Source organism: Canis lupus, chromosome 2, assembly GCF_048164855.1.
Source record: "Canis lupus baileyi chromosome 2, mCanLup2.hap1, whole genome shotgun sequence".
Lineage (NCBI taxonomy): Eukaryota > Metazoa > Chordata > Mammalia > Carnivora > Canidae > Canis > Canis lupus.
The window spans coordinates 39,502,415-39,520,113 of record NC_132839.1 but is presented as its reverse complement, the minus strand read 5'-3'; the positions used below and the strand labels follow the sequence as shown (position 1 = coordinate 39,520,113).

General features: G+C 41.9%; 1 protein-coding gene across 7 annotated transcripts in view; it reads left to right on the top strand.

The window, feature by feature from the left end:
- The first annotated feature begins 3,031 nt into the window (after nucleotides 1–3,031).
- The window catches only part of FAN1 (FANCD2 and FANCI associated nuclease 1), a 39,590-nt gene continuing 24,922 nt past the window's right edge, over nucleotides 3,032–17,699 (top strand). For 2 of the 7 annotated variants that reach the window (XR_012016403.1, XM_072795948.1), the window contains exons 1-3: nucleotides 3,622–5,504; nucleotides 7,935–8,075; nucleotides 12,380–12,581. Coding sequence is in view for 6 of the 7 variants with exons in the window: in XM_072795948.1 (XP_072652049.1) it covers nucleotides 4,235–5,504; nucleotides 7,935–8,075; nucleotides 12,380–12,581 (1,613 nt within the window). In the remaining variant the exon portion in view is untranslated. The other 5 variants (XM_072795967.1, XM_072795978.1, XM_072795957.1 and 2 more) reach the window with 5 other exon arrangements.

The following is a 17,699-nucleotide window of genomic DNA, read 5'->3' as shown; positions in this document are numbered from 1 at the left end:
CTTCACCACAAAACCTCTTTAAAGTCTACACTTACTGTTGGAGAGGAAAAACTTTTCCTCTATAACCCCTTAGGTTTAGTGCCTGAGGACCTGTGAATTAAACTGATAAAAGACGGTTAACAGGAAAAATTATTCATATACTTATGGGAGCTTACTAAAGAAGTAACTTGATAAATGGTTAAAGTTAGTAGGGAAAAGAGAGGGTAGAAAAGGGCTTTGGGGATGAGCACATATGTTTCTAGAAGAACAAATGGGAGAGAAGACAGTTTGTGATAATCCAACAGCAGTTGGATTCTTGCAGTTTCTTGTTCTTGCAGATGCAAGGGGTTTTTCTATCTTCATGGCCCTAAGATTCCCCTGGAGAGAGAACTTACGGTAGGTATACTCTAGGTCTTCTTGGTTATAAAAGCCCATCTCTGAAAAAGGGAATTTATGACAGCCTTATTTCCTAGAATTTTTTTTAATCAAATAAGGGAACCTCCAAGAAGGCTTCTTTTTTCTATCTGTTGAATCCCAAATGCCTTCAGCTTAAAATAACCTTCATACCAACCTGGGTTCTGAATGGTACCCGTATAGTCTCCAATTCCTCTCTCCCAATCTTTCTTGAATCCTATTCAGTCATTCCACTGTTCTGTTACAATAGCTTTTGTCAAAGTTACCAAATGCCCTTCACATTGTTAGGTCTAATAGTTGCTCTCAATATTCATCTTCCATTCTAGCTGCATTTGACACCCCCCAATCTTCAACACACATCATTCACCTGGTGTTCTGGATGCCAACTGTTTTCCTTCTTCCTCACTGGTAACTTCTCAGACTCCTTTGCTGGCTCAGTCTCCTCTCCCTTTTTTTTTATGGCACTGTTCAGTCTTCCTGATCTTTTAATCCTCCATTTGTAGTCACTCCATAGAATCATATATCAATACCATATAAAGCCTGATGAATCCCAAATTTTTATTTCCTGACTTGATTTAATTAATGTATCAAGTGTCTTCATCCACAACGATGTCTGATTAGCATTTCATTTTTTTTTTTTAAGATTTCATTTATTTATTCATGAGAGATACAGAGAGAAAGAGAGAGGCAGAGACCCAGGCAGAGGGAGAAGCAGGCTCCATGCAGGGAGCCTGATGTGGGACTTGATCCCAGGTCTCCAGGATGACGCCCTGAGCTGAAGGCAGGCACTAAACAGCTGAGCCACCCAGGGATCCCCTGATTAGCATTTCAAACTTACATGTTGCTGTGATTTGAACGTTCGCATATGCCCCACCTCTTCTCCCCCAAATTCATGTTGAAATGCTAACGCCCAATGTAATGGTATTAGGAGATGGGGGTCTTTGGGGAGTGATTAGGTCATGAGAGAGGAGCCTTCCTGAATGGGATTAGTGCTCTTATAAAACAGACCTTACAGGGCTCCCCAGCCCCTTCCACCATGTGAGGATACAATGAGAAGTGTGGGATCCAGAAGAAGCACCTGACCCTGCTGGCACCTGGATCTTGGACTTCCAGTCAAAAGAAATGTGAGAAGTAAATTTCTGTTATTTATAATCCATCCAGTTTATAAGCGGCCTGAATGGACTAAGACATGTGTTTGAAACTGAACTCTTGATATCTTTCCCCTTTGTCCTAGTTGACAGGGCAAAGTTTTTTTCTTTCTCTTACACCTTACACCCTTCACCAAGAACAAATTCTGTTGGTTATACCTACTAAATGTATACAGAATCTTGCTATTTCTTTTAGCTTCAACATTAGCTCTGACCCAGGCCACTATCATCTCTCCTTGGATTACTTCCTTAGCTTTCTGTGTTCCCTGCTCCCATTCTTGCTTTCAGTCTCCCCTTTCCTCTGCCCCCATCATCTATGCTTAACATAGATGGCAGAGTGGTTCCTCCATATCACTCACAGTAAATGCTAAAATCCGCAAGACCATCAAGACCTGTTATCAAATGTCAGCAGACCAAAGCCAGAGGCCCAATCTAGTCAGCTATCTGTAAATAAAGTTTTATTGGAACCCAGCCACACTCATGTTACGTATGGTCTATGGCTGCTTTCACACTACAACAACAGTGTGACCAGAGACCCAATGGCCAGAAAAGACTAGAACATTTAGTACCTGGCCCTTTACAGAAAATGTTTGGCCCCCTACATGACCTGCCCTCTGCTACCTACCTCTCTCACTTCCCTCCTGCTCCAGTGAGTTGTCTTGGCCTTCTTGGTATTTCTAGACCTGCTAGGCAAGCTTCTAGCTCAAGGGACACTCCCTGTTGCTGTTTCATCTGCTTACAATCCCCTTTTCTCAAGTACCCACTGCCTTACCTCCTTCAAGTCTGCTCATAGGTCATCTTTTTCAGTGAAACCCTTCCTTACCACTCTTTCATACTGTAGTCGTCCTCCCTACCCTCACCCTGATGTTCCTGGCTTTCTCTTCGAAGTATTCATCTTTTAATTCTCTACATAATTTATTATTTTTTGCTTTTTTTTCCCTTCCGTCTTCCTCCACTAGAATGCATTTTCCATGAAGGCAGGGATTTTCCTCCTCCTCCATTCCTCATTCTGTTCACTGCCATATTTTGAGCATCAAGAACCTCCTCACCTGACAGGAAGGCAGGCACTTGACACGTATTTGAGGCCGAATTCCCTATTCACGTCCCTTTCCCCTTCGGCTCGTTCATCTATCCATGCATTCTTTCGACGCTGTGTGTGGAGTAAGGACACGCTGGCCCTGCTGCGAGCACTGGTGAAGGGTACCCGGGGCCCTGCACTCAGGGAGCGGACACTCTGGGTCATTCGTGGGGAGGCTAGAACCAGCTGCTGTCGGTGCTCAGGGGCTGGTAACTGGTACACTCTGCCTCAGTGACAGTTTTCCGTTGTTAAGCAGCCGTTCTGGGACACGAAACCGTATCGCTTCACAATGAAACCATATAAAGGGCCGAAGTAGTGGGTACTCCCGACTCCCCACGGCCCAACTACTTTACACTTTATTGGGCCTCTGCTCTGGAGCTCCTCCCTCCGGCCTCCTGCGGCGAGGCGGCGGGCGGCGGCTCTTCGGGGGAGCGCAGCACGCGGCTGAGCCCCCGAGCCGACTCCGGGCGCGGGTCCGCGGGGCCCGCGGGGGCAGCTTCGCCCAGGGGGCCGCCCGACACTGGGTGCGCCCCCACAAGCAACCTTCCTACCGGCTCGGGACAGGGGTTCGGTCCGGGTGCACGGACAGGGTCGCCAGGTGTGGAGGAGGAGGTGCCCGGGGAGCCCCCGGCTCGGCTTCGGCCCCTCGGGAGGAGGGGTGGGGGGCAGCCTGCGCTGTGAAGGGAGGGGATCGATTACTCGGGCCTCCGCTTGCCGCGCCTGTGGCGAGCCGAGACGCGGAGATAGGCTGGGCATGTCTGGCCGCGCGGAGCTGGGTGGGAAGCCTGGGGCGGCCGGCCGGGGTCCGGGGGCGCGGGGCGCGGGGTCCGGGGTGCGGGCCGCATGGGGGAGCGCTGGCGACTAGAGGCGGCCGGGCGGAGGGCGGAGGGCGGAGGGCGGAGGACCGAGGGCGGGCGGGCGTGGTGGCGGAGCCCAGGTGCGCGCCCGCGGCCCCGGCGGGGAGGCCCGGCCGCGCGCCCCGGAGCCTCGGAGGTGCGGTGGCCGCGCCTGCCCTGGGGGCCCGGGGCGTGGTGACAGATGCCCGCGACTTGGAGGGAGGGGGGAGGTGCTGTGCGAGCCTGTGAGACCGAGCTGACCCGGGGTCGTGCAGATGGGCTTTCTTCCTCCCGGAAAAAGTCACTGATGCAGGGGTTTAAAAAAGGAATCTGGAACCGTCAGGCTTTCGCTTTTTACAAATGGATAGTTTGAGATCATAAAAAGCCTCAGGAATGATCCCTGCGGAGCCTCACGCGGTGGTTTGATGGCCGAGGGTCACCGCGAGATATTGCGTGTGAACCCGGAGCAGAGCCCTGGTCGGTCCCAAGGCCAGGACTTTCCTGACCTCACGGAGACGGTGGTTGCACATTGTTGTGTGGAGGAGGAGGTGGTGCCCGGGGAGCCCCCGGCTCTATTGTCGAACTCAGAACAGTATTTTTAATCCACATGTGTTTTATGTTGTAGGGAGAAGAAGCTGACTACATGAAAACATGAAGTCAAATAGAAGCCCACTTGTTATTATTTCAAGCCAGGGAAGTAAAAGTGAACCACTGCTGTCTTTACCCAGTAATATCCCGGGTTTTATTACTGGAAACACCCAGTTTTTCTAATACTCATTATGTCAGAAGAGAAATCTCCTGCAAAGAAAAGACCTCGTAGAAGTTTATCAATCAGTAAAACTAAAAAAAATGAGTATAACTCCATTATTTCTTTTTTTAACAATGCACCACCCGCTAAACTTGCCTGCCCTGTTTGTAGTAAAATGGTGCCAAGGTATGACTTAAACCAGCATCTTGATGAAAAGTGTGTTGGTGTTAACAGTGATGACATTACTCCAGTTGATCTGAGGCATGTTGGCTTAATGAATTCAGATGTGTCCACAGTAAATTTAACCAATGTTGTCTTAGAAGATGTAACACCGGGAAAGTTGTCACCGTCAAAGACGGGTTTAATCCCTGACCAAAGTAATTCCATAAAAATGGTCAAAAGACAGCAGACCAGCCCTTACTTTAAAAATAATGATAAATTGATGTGCAAAAATCAAGATAAGCAGAGACATCATAATGTGAAAGTCATTACTCTGGGAAGCCTGTCATCAAAATTGTCCAGAAGATACGCAGAAGCTAAAAAATCAATATGTAAGAATAATGAGGAATTTGCCAATAAGAGTCCACAGAGTTCCTTATCCACAGTGGGTAGGAACCTGGTTGACAACTGTTCAGAGATTGAGGACAAGGATCAAATTTTGGAGAATAGTTCTCAAAAGGAAAACGTATTTACCTGTGACTCTCTTGAGGAGCAGAGAATTTCTGAACATAGTGTAGAAGGCACTAAAATACTGGAAACTGAAAGCCAAAAGGCTACCCAGGAATGTGGGCGATCATCCCTCACCCCTGCCTTCTCAGATAATGCTTCTGTGTTATTTTCACCAGATTTAACTCTTGGGAATCCAGTGGAGTCTACTTCAGAGGAAAGTCTTGCAAAGTGGGAGAGTATCACAGGAGTAGATGATAAAGATGTTGAAAAATGTGAGGCAGGTAGTTGTGAAGAAGAAAAAATGACTGTTGCTTCAGAAGCTAAAACCCAGTTGTTAAACTGGGAGACAAAATCTCCTAGTTCTGCACATGATGTTTCTAAAGGCTGTAACATCCATGTCCTTCCTCTGGAAGGTGATAGTGACCTAAAGAATGAAATCACTTGCAGAATTACTTCAGAGCAGGGGTCAAGCTATGATGTTCCTGATGAAACAAGAACAGTACCACCAAATCATCCTTACTACCTTCGGAGTTTCCTGGTGGTGCTGAAAGCTGTATTTGAGAATGAAGAGGATAGGATGCTCTTCGATGAACATGAGAAGGAAATTGTAACTAAATTTTATCAATTATCAGGTATCTTAACCTTATGTTCCTCCATTTGCTTTCCTGATTTGGCTAGTAATCTAATGACCACAAGGAGTCAGTGTGGTTCTGAGTCCTCTGGGAATACTCAGGGGAAGCAGCCAGCTACTATCAAGGTTTGAGAAGAATATGCATGACAAAGAGACAGGATTTTGTGTCTAGGGATGTTTGCTTCTGCACTATCATCCTTACAAGCTCTACTTTGGTTATAATTGAAGCACCTGTTTTTCCTTTATATGTGTATTTGATGGTTGTAAAATAGCCTTTTCCAGGTTAAAAAAAAATAGGGATTTAAGAAAGTGTACTTTGCATTCTGAGCATGCAATCAAGCTTAACTTAGGTTGTTGCTTTGTTGTTTTCACATACCATTTTCTCAAAAATGAAAGTGAAGTAGAATATAGGAAAGAACAAACCAAGGCATATTAAGGCATATTTTTCCCTCCCAACAATGTTTTAGGTTTCTAGACTTCGCTTTTTAAGGGTAGGGTGTGGGGGAATTGGAAACTTTTAGGCTAAATTGGTGCATTTAAAAATACTGGTCTGTGCCTCAGTTCCTTGGCAGCCAGTGGTGGCTGTAAGCCCTTAGTGCTGATTTGGAACAGAAGCCACCCTGGTTGTTGCACTGCTAATCCAAGGGGCCATGGTAGCTTTTCGGAACGAAGTCCCTTCTGAGCTGCGGAAAGCTTACTTCAGGGCTATGCTCACCTCTCATTATTAGTAATCTTGTCTGACTCTTCAGTTGGATTAAAAAAAAATCTTAAATATTACTAGTAATGTTCAGGAGAAGGGTCTTTGTTTTAAATTCCCACAATGAAATTACAGTCTTCGTTGTATTACTTTTTTTTTTTTTTTTAGAGATTTTATTTATTTATTTGATAGCATGAGCAGGGGGAGGAGCAGAGGGAGAGGGAGAAGCCGACTCCTCACTAAGCAAGGAGCCCAATGGGGGGCTGGATCCCAGGACTCTGAGTTCATAACCTAAGCCAAAGGCAGACATTTGACCAAATAAGCCACCCAGGCATCCCGTTGTATTACTTTTAACATGTTAGTGATACTTCTCTGCGCATAGTTGCACAAATTATCCACACAGCCTCCATCTCTACTTGTGCTATCCTCACCAGAACATGGACATAAATGACACCCCATTACTCTTCTATCCACAGAAGTCACAGATCTTTGGTTGGGTGCTGGTTGCATTCATGCGAGCATTTGAGTAGTCTGTGTGCCTCTGTATAATTGAGAAGTATGAATAGTTTCCCTAGTGCAAGTTTTGGTAGATTCTTGTGTATGGCTCCCCACCAATAGTCATTTGCAGTGTCTCTATGTGAAAATAAGTGTTGCTAATTGAGTTTCCCTCTTTAAAGAAAAAAATGAAAAAAAGTTGAAGATTTAAGAAGTGTAATTATACCATTTTAGAATTGGCAGAAATCTATTTATTTTAAAGATTTTATTTGTTTATTCATGAGAGACAGAGAGAGAGGCAGAGGGAGAAGCAGGCCTCGTGCAGGGGGCCCAATGTGCGACTCGATCCCAGGACTCCAGGATCGTGCCCTGAGCCGAAGGCAGGCGCTAAACCGCTGAGCCACCCATTCAGGGTTCCTGAATTGGCAGAAATTTAAAGATAATCCAGATAACAGGAAATTTGTGACCAGGTTAATCAAATAACTTTGCCAAGATCACTGAGTTAGGGATGGTTGCTTTACCAAACCTACACATATTTTGAAAATCTTTTCAGATTATTTTCAGCCAATAATAGAGTCATGCATATTAAGCTGAAAGCAGAGAACAAAAAAACTGGAATTCTGGGTAGGGCTTCTCTGAGTGAAAGTATTGGTGGCTAGAAAAATGAGAAACCTGGTTCTTAGAAGTTTTGAAATGGCCAATAACCATTACCAATTTTGGAAATTTTTAGTGGTTGATCTGCCCATCATCAAATACATCATCTTGTTTAATCTTTTCACCAGCATTGGGAAGATGGTGTTATTTCCCCAGGACCCCCCCCCCCCTTTTTTTTTTTAACAGAAAATGGAGTCTTGGTAAGGTTCATTGACTTGGATAATGCACAAGAGGCAGAGCTGGTCCAGGGCTTGAGTAAGCATAGGTGTATTTCTTTTTTTTTTTTTTTGAGATTCATTATATTTTATTTATTTCAGAGAGTGTGCGCATGTGTGTGAGTAGGGGGTGGGGCGAAGGGAGAGAATCTCAGGCAGACTCCCTGCTGAGCACAGAGCCCGATTCAGGGCTTGTCTCATGATCCATGAGATCATGACCCAAGCCAAAACCAAGAGTCTGAACTAACCGACAGCCACCCAGGTGCCCCACCATAAGTGTATTTCTAATAGAATATATTTTACTCAACTCTGTTTTGAAAAGTATATTGTTTTGAGAAGGGAGATAATATTTTTCATAACTTTATTGCAGCTAGTGGTCAGAAGTTATATGTAAGACTTTTTCAACGTAAATTCAGCTGGATTAAAATGAGTAAATTGGAATATGAAGAGATTGCCCCTGATTTAACACCTGTGATTGGAGAATTGCAGCAAGCAGGCTTTCTGCAGACAGGTATGATTAGTCAAAGGAAATGTAATCTGAAAATAGGGCATGAAGAACTCAGTTTCTGCAGAATGATGGTGCTGTTGGTGCCTGGCAAATACTAATTTTTAAAAATTGAATTTTTAACCTTAGGACAACAAATTATTCATGTTAAAGCCATTCTTAGCCTGGGTGAAGACTATTTGTTGTTTTCTTGACTGTCTCATGTTGAGGACAATAAAGTCTCCCCTGGGTCCCTGAAGGTCCTCAAAAGTCTCCCTCACTGAGTCAGTGAAGAAACTCACCCCTTCTCAGCTCTCACCTTCTAGCAAGAATCTGACTCATTCAGCTGCCTCATCTTTGTGATAGAATGAAGCTGGTTTACTTGAAGCTAATATTGCCTCTAAAAGCTTCATCCACCCCCTCATGTACACACATACAGCTCTTGTAGTATGTAAGTTGATTGCCTCAAGTTCGTTGATTTAAACCTATGAGACTGTAGTTTTGGTGGTCTTGTCTCTAGCATCCATTAAGCACCTACCTACCTGGACTGAAAGTGATATTGTACTGGAAACATTGGTGGAGGGAGAATGTGAGTCTTAGGTAGTTGCTGACAGCCTTTTTTTTTTTTTTAATTTTGTTTATTCATTCATTCATTCATTCATTCATTCATTCGAGACACAGAGAGAGACAGGAGACCGAGAGAGGCAGAGGGAGAAGCAGGCTCCATGCAGGGAGCCCAATATGGGACTCCATCCGGGGTCTCCAGGATCACACCCTGGGCCAAAGGTGGCGCTAAACCACGCAGGCTGCCCCGTTGCTGACAGTCTTGACTTGTCAGTCTTGAAATAGGCAAATCAGACCAAAGCCAGGTGGTTTCTGTGTGGAAGTTTGTAGTGAAGAGCACTTAGTAAAGTGAGGTTAGGTGATGTGCTGGGACTGGGGGAAAAGGCAGAGGGGCTCAGTTAAGAAGCTTGAATGAGAGGGATTAGGCAGCAGGATGCAGGCCCTGCTTGGAGCACTGCTTCCAACACATCAGTCCATAAGGGCCACTGGGGAGCTTCTGTCCTCACCTGACTTGGACGGTTTGGTGCAGATTCATAAATTCACAAGTTTGACATGCATGCCAGGTGATTGCTGCAGGTGAGCCTTGACTTACCTTTAAATGACCTTTAACCACAACCCCAGTGGCTCACTATTGTGCTCAATCAAGTCCAAGTCCTGCCCTCGATCTGCATGACCCCATGGGACACGGTCCTGCTCACTCTGCTGTGGCCACAGAGCTCTCCTTGGGGTTCTGCAGCAAGCTGAGTGCACTGCTTTCAGAGCCTTGTACTTGCTGCCATAGCTCCCTCAATTCACCCAGCTCTGCATCACCTCTTCAGAGGTCAGTCTGACCACCCTACATGGAACCAGCCCTCCTGCTACGTTTGCTTTGCCTCAGCCAGTTTTGTTTTTATTTATCATAGTTCTCAGCACCTGACATACCTACTTACTTGCTTGTCATGCAAAGAAAGAGGTGAGCTGCTTGTGGCCAGGACTTGGTTTGTTCATTGTAGTGTGCCCAGGGCCATAGAACATTACTTGGCATGCAGTGTGCACCTAGTAAGTCTTTACTGAATGGAGGAAAAAGGCATTGCCCTAAGCTGTAAGTGCCTTGAAGGCAGACACCAGCCAGGTCTGATTCAGCTGAATCTCAGGTCTAGACTGGTGTCTGGGTCTCGTGATAGCATACATGTGTATGTTTGTTCAGTAATTGAACACATAAAAGGGTTTCCAGCCAGAGGCCTGTACAGGGAGAGCAGAGCTGATGGTCAGTTTACTCTGATCTGTTTGGGAGAGGTCCAGTTGGAGGCCTTGTAATCAGCAAATATACCAGTGAGTTTTTAATGAGGGTGTCTAAGCCATAATAGTTACCCATATGTGTCTTTTTTTTTTTTAAGATTTTTATTTATTTATTCATGAGACACACAGAGAGAGAGAGAGAGGCAGAGACACTGGCAGAGGGAGAAGGAAGCTCCATGCAGAGAGCCTGACGTGGGACTCGATCCTGGGCCTCCAGGATCACACCCCGGGCTGAAGGCAGCGCTAAACCACTGAGCCATCAGGGCTGCCCCATATGTGTCTTTATGTTATTCAGACTTTACTTTTTAGTGAGAAATTGTATTTTATAACTTTTATGAGATACCTATTTTCCATATTCTGTAATAATTGGTTTGACAAACTAATTACAGTTCCTTTTTTTTTTTTTTTTTTTTTAATAAGAGAGGGATGGGGTAGAGGGAGAGAATAAAGAGAATCTTAAGCAGGCTCTGTGCCTAGTGCAGGGCCTGATGTGGGGCTTGATCTCATAACTCTTGAGATCATGAGCAGAGCTGAAATCAAAAGTCGGACAGCTGCACTGACAGAGCCACCCAGGCGTCCCTACTAATTACAATTTCTGCAGTAGAATTTCATTGTACTTGCATTTTTTTTTGCAGTCAGCAAGTTTACTCTGTTTATTAAAGTCACGGAAATGGTTTGACCAAAGTGCACAATAGAATGACATCACTGGTTTGTTATAAATCACAGTGAATTACTAGAATACAACAATGTCATTCCTTTACACAGAGGATTACAGGATGGGGTGAATATTATAAAGGATAGGATCTTTTCAACACATTAAGCCAATCAGATTTTACACCTCAACTATGTACCTTTGAAAAGACTGGTTAGCAAAGCTGAGGGGTTTTCCTCCTCTTTTCTTCTCTACCAATTATTACTAAGCCACAACGAAAAAAGCCATGCACAAATTTTACAACACCTGATAAAAAACAGATACAAAATCTTGTTTACTTCATCACTTGGTAAAGCTTGTATCTTTGCTCCTTCATTTTTCTGATTAGGCCACTTGTCACATGACTCACCCCTAAATGAAAAGCTGTTAATAATTTAGCAGTATTCACCCCTGTACACATATCAAGATACACTCCCCATAACCATCAAGTCCATGTCTCTTTCCTGTACATTAACACAAATGAACACACCACAAACCTAGGACTAAAGACATTTACTATACAGTTTTAAAAATTAATATATCTAGCATCACTATCAGTGTATTTCAGATCCCATATTTGGGAGAGGGGATGCTGTATGTACAACCCAGCCCATCTGAAGATTTGGGCAAATCTGCCAGAAATGTATGAGGAAAGCCCTGCAATGTGCCATACATAACCAGTAGCTTTCTGCCTTGCAGAGAGGAATCCAGAGCAGAGCTGTGCATTTCCAGAGTAGGAAAAAACCCAGAGCTTAACGTCTTATGGGCGAGTAACTTTTCATAGAGTGAAAGGCAGAGTTTTGTCTTCTTAAACCCATTTTAATGTCACAGCATAGTCAGTGAAGAAAACAGAGTGGTCATCTGTACATAGGTACATAGATCTGGCTAGCCTAAAAAGAAACATTTAAGATTTTTACAGAAAATCTACCATAAAAACAAGTCTTTAATTATGCTCTTATCCATCTACTCACTAGTTCAATCACTGGCTGCCTCTAAACCTAGCAAACCATAATCCGAGGTCCAGCAACTCACTCCTCACCCCGTCCCATTCCAAAAAAGAAATGGCTTCTGCATGAATAATTCAAAATGGTCTTATCCATAAAGTAGCTGCCTCAAACTGTAGTGGAGACTGGCGACTGGATGGTTGTTCCCCTGGGATTTGGATTTTTAGAGACACTTCCCAAATGCAGAGTTGATTCTCAGGGAGCTGCTGTCCCCAAATCATAATGTTACTTCAAACAGTGTTATTGTACCTATCTAAGTTCCTCATAATTGTCAGCTACTAATCAGCTATTAGTATAATGAAATAAAACTGTTCCCAGAAACGAGCAAGACCAAAGCTTGCTTTTTGATTGGTTTGTTTGAAGTTCCCATGGTAAAGAACCTTAAGGCAGTTGGACTGTGGCCTGCTAGAGCCATCCAGGGCAGACTGAAAAAAACTGTTGTGTCAGAGTTCTTACATCAAAAATTTCCCCCTTTATCAACTGGGGGGATGGATTTGTTGCTCATTCCTTGAGTTCAATAGAGACCTAAGGTCAAGAGTTCAAGGTCACCAACTCCATTTAAAATGTCTAACCCACCTAAGTTTCTCACATGGTTTGCTCAGCTATTCATCCACCTGGGTATGCTTTGGATTGTAAGTCTTCCTTGATGATATTACAGATTCAGTTAAAATTTGTCTTGTTCATTATATTTGCATTTAAGTAAGCTTCATTCTTCTCAAAGTCAATAGAGCTAGAAAATAATAAAAATCTTTAAAACTATGTTTACCTTTTTTTTTTTTTTTAATCCATTTCAGAGTCTGAGTTGCAAGAGCTCTCTGAAGTACTTGAACTGCTTTCTGCTCCTGAACTGAAAACCCTGGCAAAGGCCTTCCACTTGGTGAATCCCAATGGACAGAAACAGCAGCTGGTGGACAACTTCCTCAAATTGGCCAAACAGCCTTCAGTCTGCACTTGGGGCAAGAATCAGCCTGGAATCGGTGCAGTGATTTTAAAAAGGTTTTGTTGGATATTGTTTCAGTAAAAACATTAAAATGTTGATAGCACATATTAACTTATGATAACAGATGGTACATTGTTTCAAATTATAATTTCTTATCTTATTTGTAGTTAGATTGATAAGACAGAAGAGCCTTATCACAATAGCTTGGATTCTTTCTTGGTTTATTTTTAATAAGTAATACTACTAAGACCAAGGAATTTCTAGGACCAAGAAAAATCAGGAAGCAGTAGGCATGTGGTAAATTCTAGTATATTCTTATTCAAGAAAAATGCAATTTTAACTCCTTTCCTACAGGACTTACAGTAATATATTTGGTCGAATATTTATTTTAGTCAACTCTTTATTGAAGTATAATCTATCAGTCTTAATATGTAGTTTTTCTTGGGTTTAGAACATAAAATTGACCAAGAGCTATGGTTTGTTTCTTTTGCTTTTGTGAAGACCTTGAAATGTTTCAATTTGGGGAAAGATGTAAAAACCTTCAGAATTTATTTTTTTTCCTCACATTATCTCTAGAATGCAGCTATATTAACTTTAATTTGGAGTTGTTGAGGATAAAGTAAGTGATGCTTTTGAAAACACTTTAAAACAATGTCAATGTTTATTTTGTGTAATATATAGTGTGTCTTTCTGAATACACACATGGGCATATATGTGCATGTGCACAAGTAACTTTCAGCTGTTATGTGTCAAGAGCCAATCTTTGTTGGGAGATACTACAAATATTAATCTTTTAAAAAAACATAGCTACAAACAAGACATGCATTATTAAGAAAACTGTCACTACTAACTCTTCAAAAAGTTTAATACTATAGGTTTTTAAAAAATATTTTAATTATGTATTTATAGTTAATTGACTTTTAGGATTATAGAATCTTCGTAGTATATTAAATGTCTTCTAAGACATTTAGACATTAAATGTCTTCTTAGACATTTAGACATTCTTTTTTTAAAGATGATTAATTTGAGAGAGAGAGTGTTCGAGCAAGCAAGAGCATGCACGAGCTGGGGGGCGGGTTGTGGAGAGTCAGAGGGAAAGAATCTCAAGCATACTCCCCACTGAGTACAGAGCCTGATGTGGGGCTTGATCTCACAACCTGGGGACCATGACTTGGAGTCAAATACTCAACTGACTTGAGCCACCCAGGCAGTCCCCTAAGTCCTTTCTCTTTATTTTAGGGGACCCACTTCCCCTAAGTCCTTTCTCTTTATTTTCTTTTTCTTTTTTTTTTAATTTTAAGGATTTTTATTTATTTGACAGAGAGCAAGAGAGAAAGCACAAGCAGAGGGAGCAGCAGGCAGAGGGAGAAGGAGAAGCAGGCTACCCACTGAACAGGGAGCTTGATGAGGGGCTGGATCCCAGGACCCTGGGATCATGACCTGAGCCAAAGGCAGATGCTTAACTGACTGAGCCATCTGGGCCCACCTAAGTTCTTTCTTGTTTAAATTTTTTTAAAATTTTATTTATTTATTCATGAGAGACACAGAGAGAGAGGCAGAGACATAGGCAGAGGAAGAAGCAGGCTCCCTGCAAGGATAACAATGTGGGACTTGATCCCTGAACCGGGATCACACCCTGAGTCGAAGGCAGATGGCTAACTGCGGAGCTACCCAGGCATCCCTAAATTTTTTTTGTTTTTATTTTAATTCTAGTCAGTTAACATACAGTATTATACTAGTTTCAGGTTGTACAATATAGCGATTCAACACTTCCATTCAATACCCAGTGCTTATCATGACAAGTGCACTCCTTAATCCCTATCATCTATTTCACCCATCCCCACACTCCCCTCCCCTCTGGTAACCATCAGTTTGTTCTCTATAATTAAAAGTCTGTTTCTTGATTTCTCTTTCTCTCTCCCTCCCTCTAATTTTTTCCCCTTTGCTTGTTTTGTTTCTTAAATTCCACATGTGAGTGAAATCATACAGAATTTGTCTTTCTCTGACTTATTTCACTTAGCATAATAGTCTCTGGATCCATCCATGTCGTTGCAAATGGCAAGATTTCATTCTTTTTTATGGTTAAATAATATTCCATTGTATGTATATACCACATCTTAATCCATTCATCAGTTAATGGATACTTGGACTGCTTCCATAAATTGGCTATTTTAAATGATGCTGCTAATATACCAGAGTACATGTGTCCCTTCAAATCAGTATTTTTGTATTCTTTGGGTAAATACCTAGTAGTAAAATTGCTGGATCATGGGTTAGTTCTATTTTTAATTTTCTGAGGGAGCTCCATACTGTTTTCTAGAATAAGTAACTGCACCATTGTGCATTCCCACCAACAGTGCAGGCAGGTTCCTTTTTTCCAGATCCTCACCAGCATCTGTTTTTCTTGTGATGTTGATTTTAGCCATTCTGACAGGTGGGGGGTGATATCTCATTGTGGTTTTGATTTGCATATTCCTGATGGTGAATGATGATGAGTATCTTTTCATATGTCTGTTGGCCATCTGTCTTTTTTTTTTTTTTTAATTTAAGATTTTACTTATTTATTCATGGGAGACACAGAGAGAGAGGCAGAGACATGGCAGAGGGAGAAGCAGGCTCCATGCAGGGAGCCTGATGTGGGTGGGACTCGATCCCGGAATTCCAGGATCATGCTGTGGACCAAAGGCAGGCGCTCAACTGCTGAGCCACCCACGTGTCCTGATCTGTATGCCTTCTTTGGAGAAATGTCTGTTCATGTCTTCTGCCCATTTTTTAATTGGATTATTTGTGAGGTTTTTTGGGTGTGTTGAATTATGTAAGTTCTTTGTGTATTTTGGATACTAACCCTTTCTTGGATGTTATTTGCAAATATCTTCTCCCATTCTGTAAGTTTTCTTTTAGTTTTGTCAATTATTTCCTTCACTGTGCAGAAGCTTTTTATTTTGATATAGTCCCAGTAGTTTATTTTTGTTTTTGTTTCCCTTGCTTCAGGGGACATATCTAGTAAGAACCTGCTTCAACTGATGTCAAAGAAGTTGCTGCCTGTTTTCTCCTCTAGAATTTTTATGGTTTCCTGAATCACATTTAGGTCTTTAATCCATTTTTAACTTATTTTTGTGTATGCTGCAAGGAAGTGGTTCAGTTCATTCTTCTGTATGTGGCTGGCTGCCAGTTTTCTCAACACCATTTGTTGTAGAGACTGTCTTTCCGACTGGATGTTCTTTCCTGCTTTGTTGAAGATTAATTGTATAATTGTTGGTTCATTTCTGGATTTTATGTTCTGTTGTATTGATCTGTGTGTCTTTATTTGTGCTAGAACCATACATCTTTGATGACTGTAGCTTTGTGGGTGCCTGGCAGGCTTCAGTTGTTAGAGCATGGGACTCTTGATTTCGGGGTTATGAGTTTAAGGCCCATGTTGGGTATAGAGATTATGGATTACTACAGCTTTGTAATATAACTTGAAGTCTGGAATCATGATCCTCCATCTTTGTTTTTCTTTTTGAAGATTACTTTGGCTATTTGGGGTCTTCTGTGATTCCATATAAATTTTAGGCTTCTTTGTTCTAGTTCTGTGAAAAATGCTGTTGGTATTTTGACAGGGATTGCATTAAATGTGTAGATTGCTTTGGGTAGTATAGACATTTTAATAATATTTGTTCTTTGATCTATGAGCATGGAATGTCTTTCCATTTCTTTGTGTCCTCTTCAGTTTCTTTCATGAGCATTTTATAGTTTGCAGTGTACAGGACTTTTACCTCTTTGGTTAGGTTTATTCCTAGATATCTTATTATTTTTGGTACATTTGTAAATGAGATTTTTTAAAATTTATCTTTTTTTTGCTTCATTATTGGTATATAGGTATATAGGTATATAGAAATGCAATTTCTTTAATTGTATTAAGTATTTTATGTAACCATATGTAACATTTTATAAGTAAGTGAACATTGAAATTAGCAGTGCTCTCAGTATAAGCACTAAGGATATGAACAGAAATAAAAGAAATAAGGTTAACTTTTTTTTTTTTTTTAATCCCTGACTTTGGACTTGTAGGAACATAAGATTCTCAAGGCTATTTTAGTTGTACTAAAATCACTGTCCTTTAAGATTGTACTTTCTTTCTTCATTTTGTTGTAGAACTCAGCAATGGAACCTGAGTCTCTGACAGCCCCAAATAAAGGCAGTGCCTTGTTATTGTACTTTGCTGTTATCATGAAGAAACAGAAAAGGCGCATTATTTATACTTTCTTAATCCCAGTAGATAATCATTGCTCATTTTACCATGTTTAATGGTTCCTTCTGAACTCAGAGAATTGGCCAACTGGGGCATCCCTGGGATGCTGAATGGAGATGGACAAAGTGTGGGCACTTCGTATCAGTCTCTGTTAGATGAGTGACTCTTAATTAAATAGTGGTGTGATAGGAATCTCACCTGTGTCCCCTCATGTATCTGATGGTGCACTAATTTCTATAACACCCTTAGGATGTAGCACTGCTTTTGGGTTAATAATTCTGGGATGGATAGGAAAGTAAGGTCTTCCATTAGGCCAGTGGTTCTCAACTGCAAGTGACTTTGCCCTCTAGGGAATATCTATCTGGTAACGTCTGGAGGCATTTTGATTGTCTTGATGAAGAGGGAAGTGAGCACTACTGGCATTTACTGGGTAGAGGCCAGTGATGCTGCTGAGTATCCTATAATGTACAGGACATCACCCTTCTCCCCAGCAAAGAATTATCCTGCCCACATGTCAATAGTGCTAAGTTTGAGAAACACTGTTCTAGATGGTATCCAAGTTGTAAGAGCCAGAGGGCCCACGTGGCCCTGAATTTAATTCAGACCTCCAGGCCTACCTCGAAGGCATCCAGAATCAAATTCAATTTACTCTGAGGTAACCCTAGAGCAGAGATGCTTTTGGACAACTTTGCATATCACAGAATAGCACCAGATCTTGGGACCACTTTTTGGTACACAAAATCATGCTAACCAACAGCCTTTGATGATGGCATTTTATTTTATTTTATTTTATTTTATTTTATTTTATTTTATTTTATTTTATTATTTTATTTTTTTATTTTATTTTATTTTATTTATTTTATTATTTTATTTATTTAATTTTATTTTCAAAAAATTTTTACTAAGTAGTCTCTATGCCCAACATGGGGCTCAAACTCAC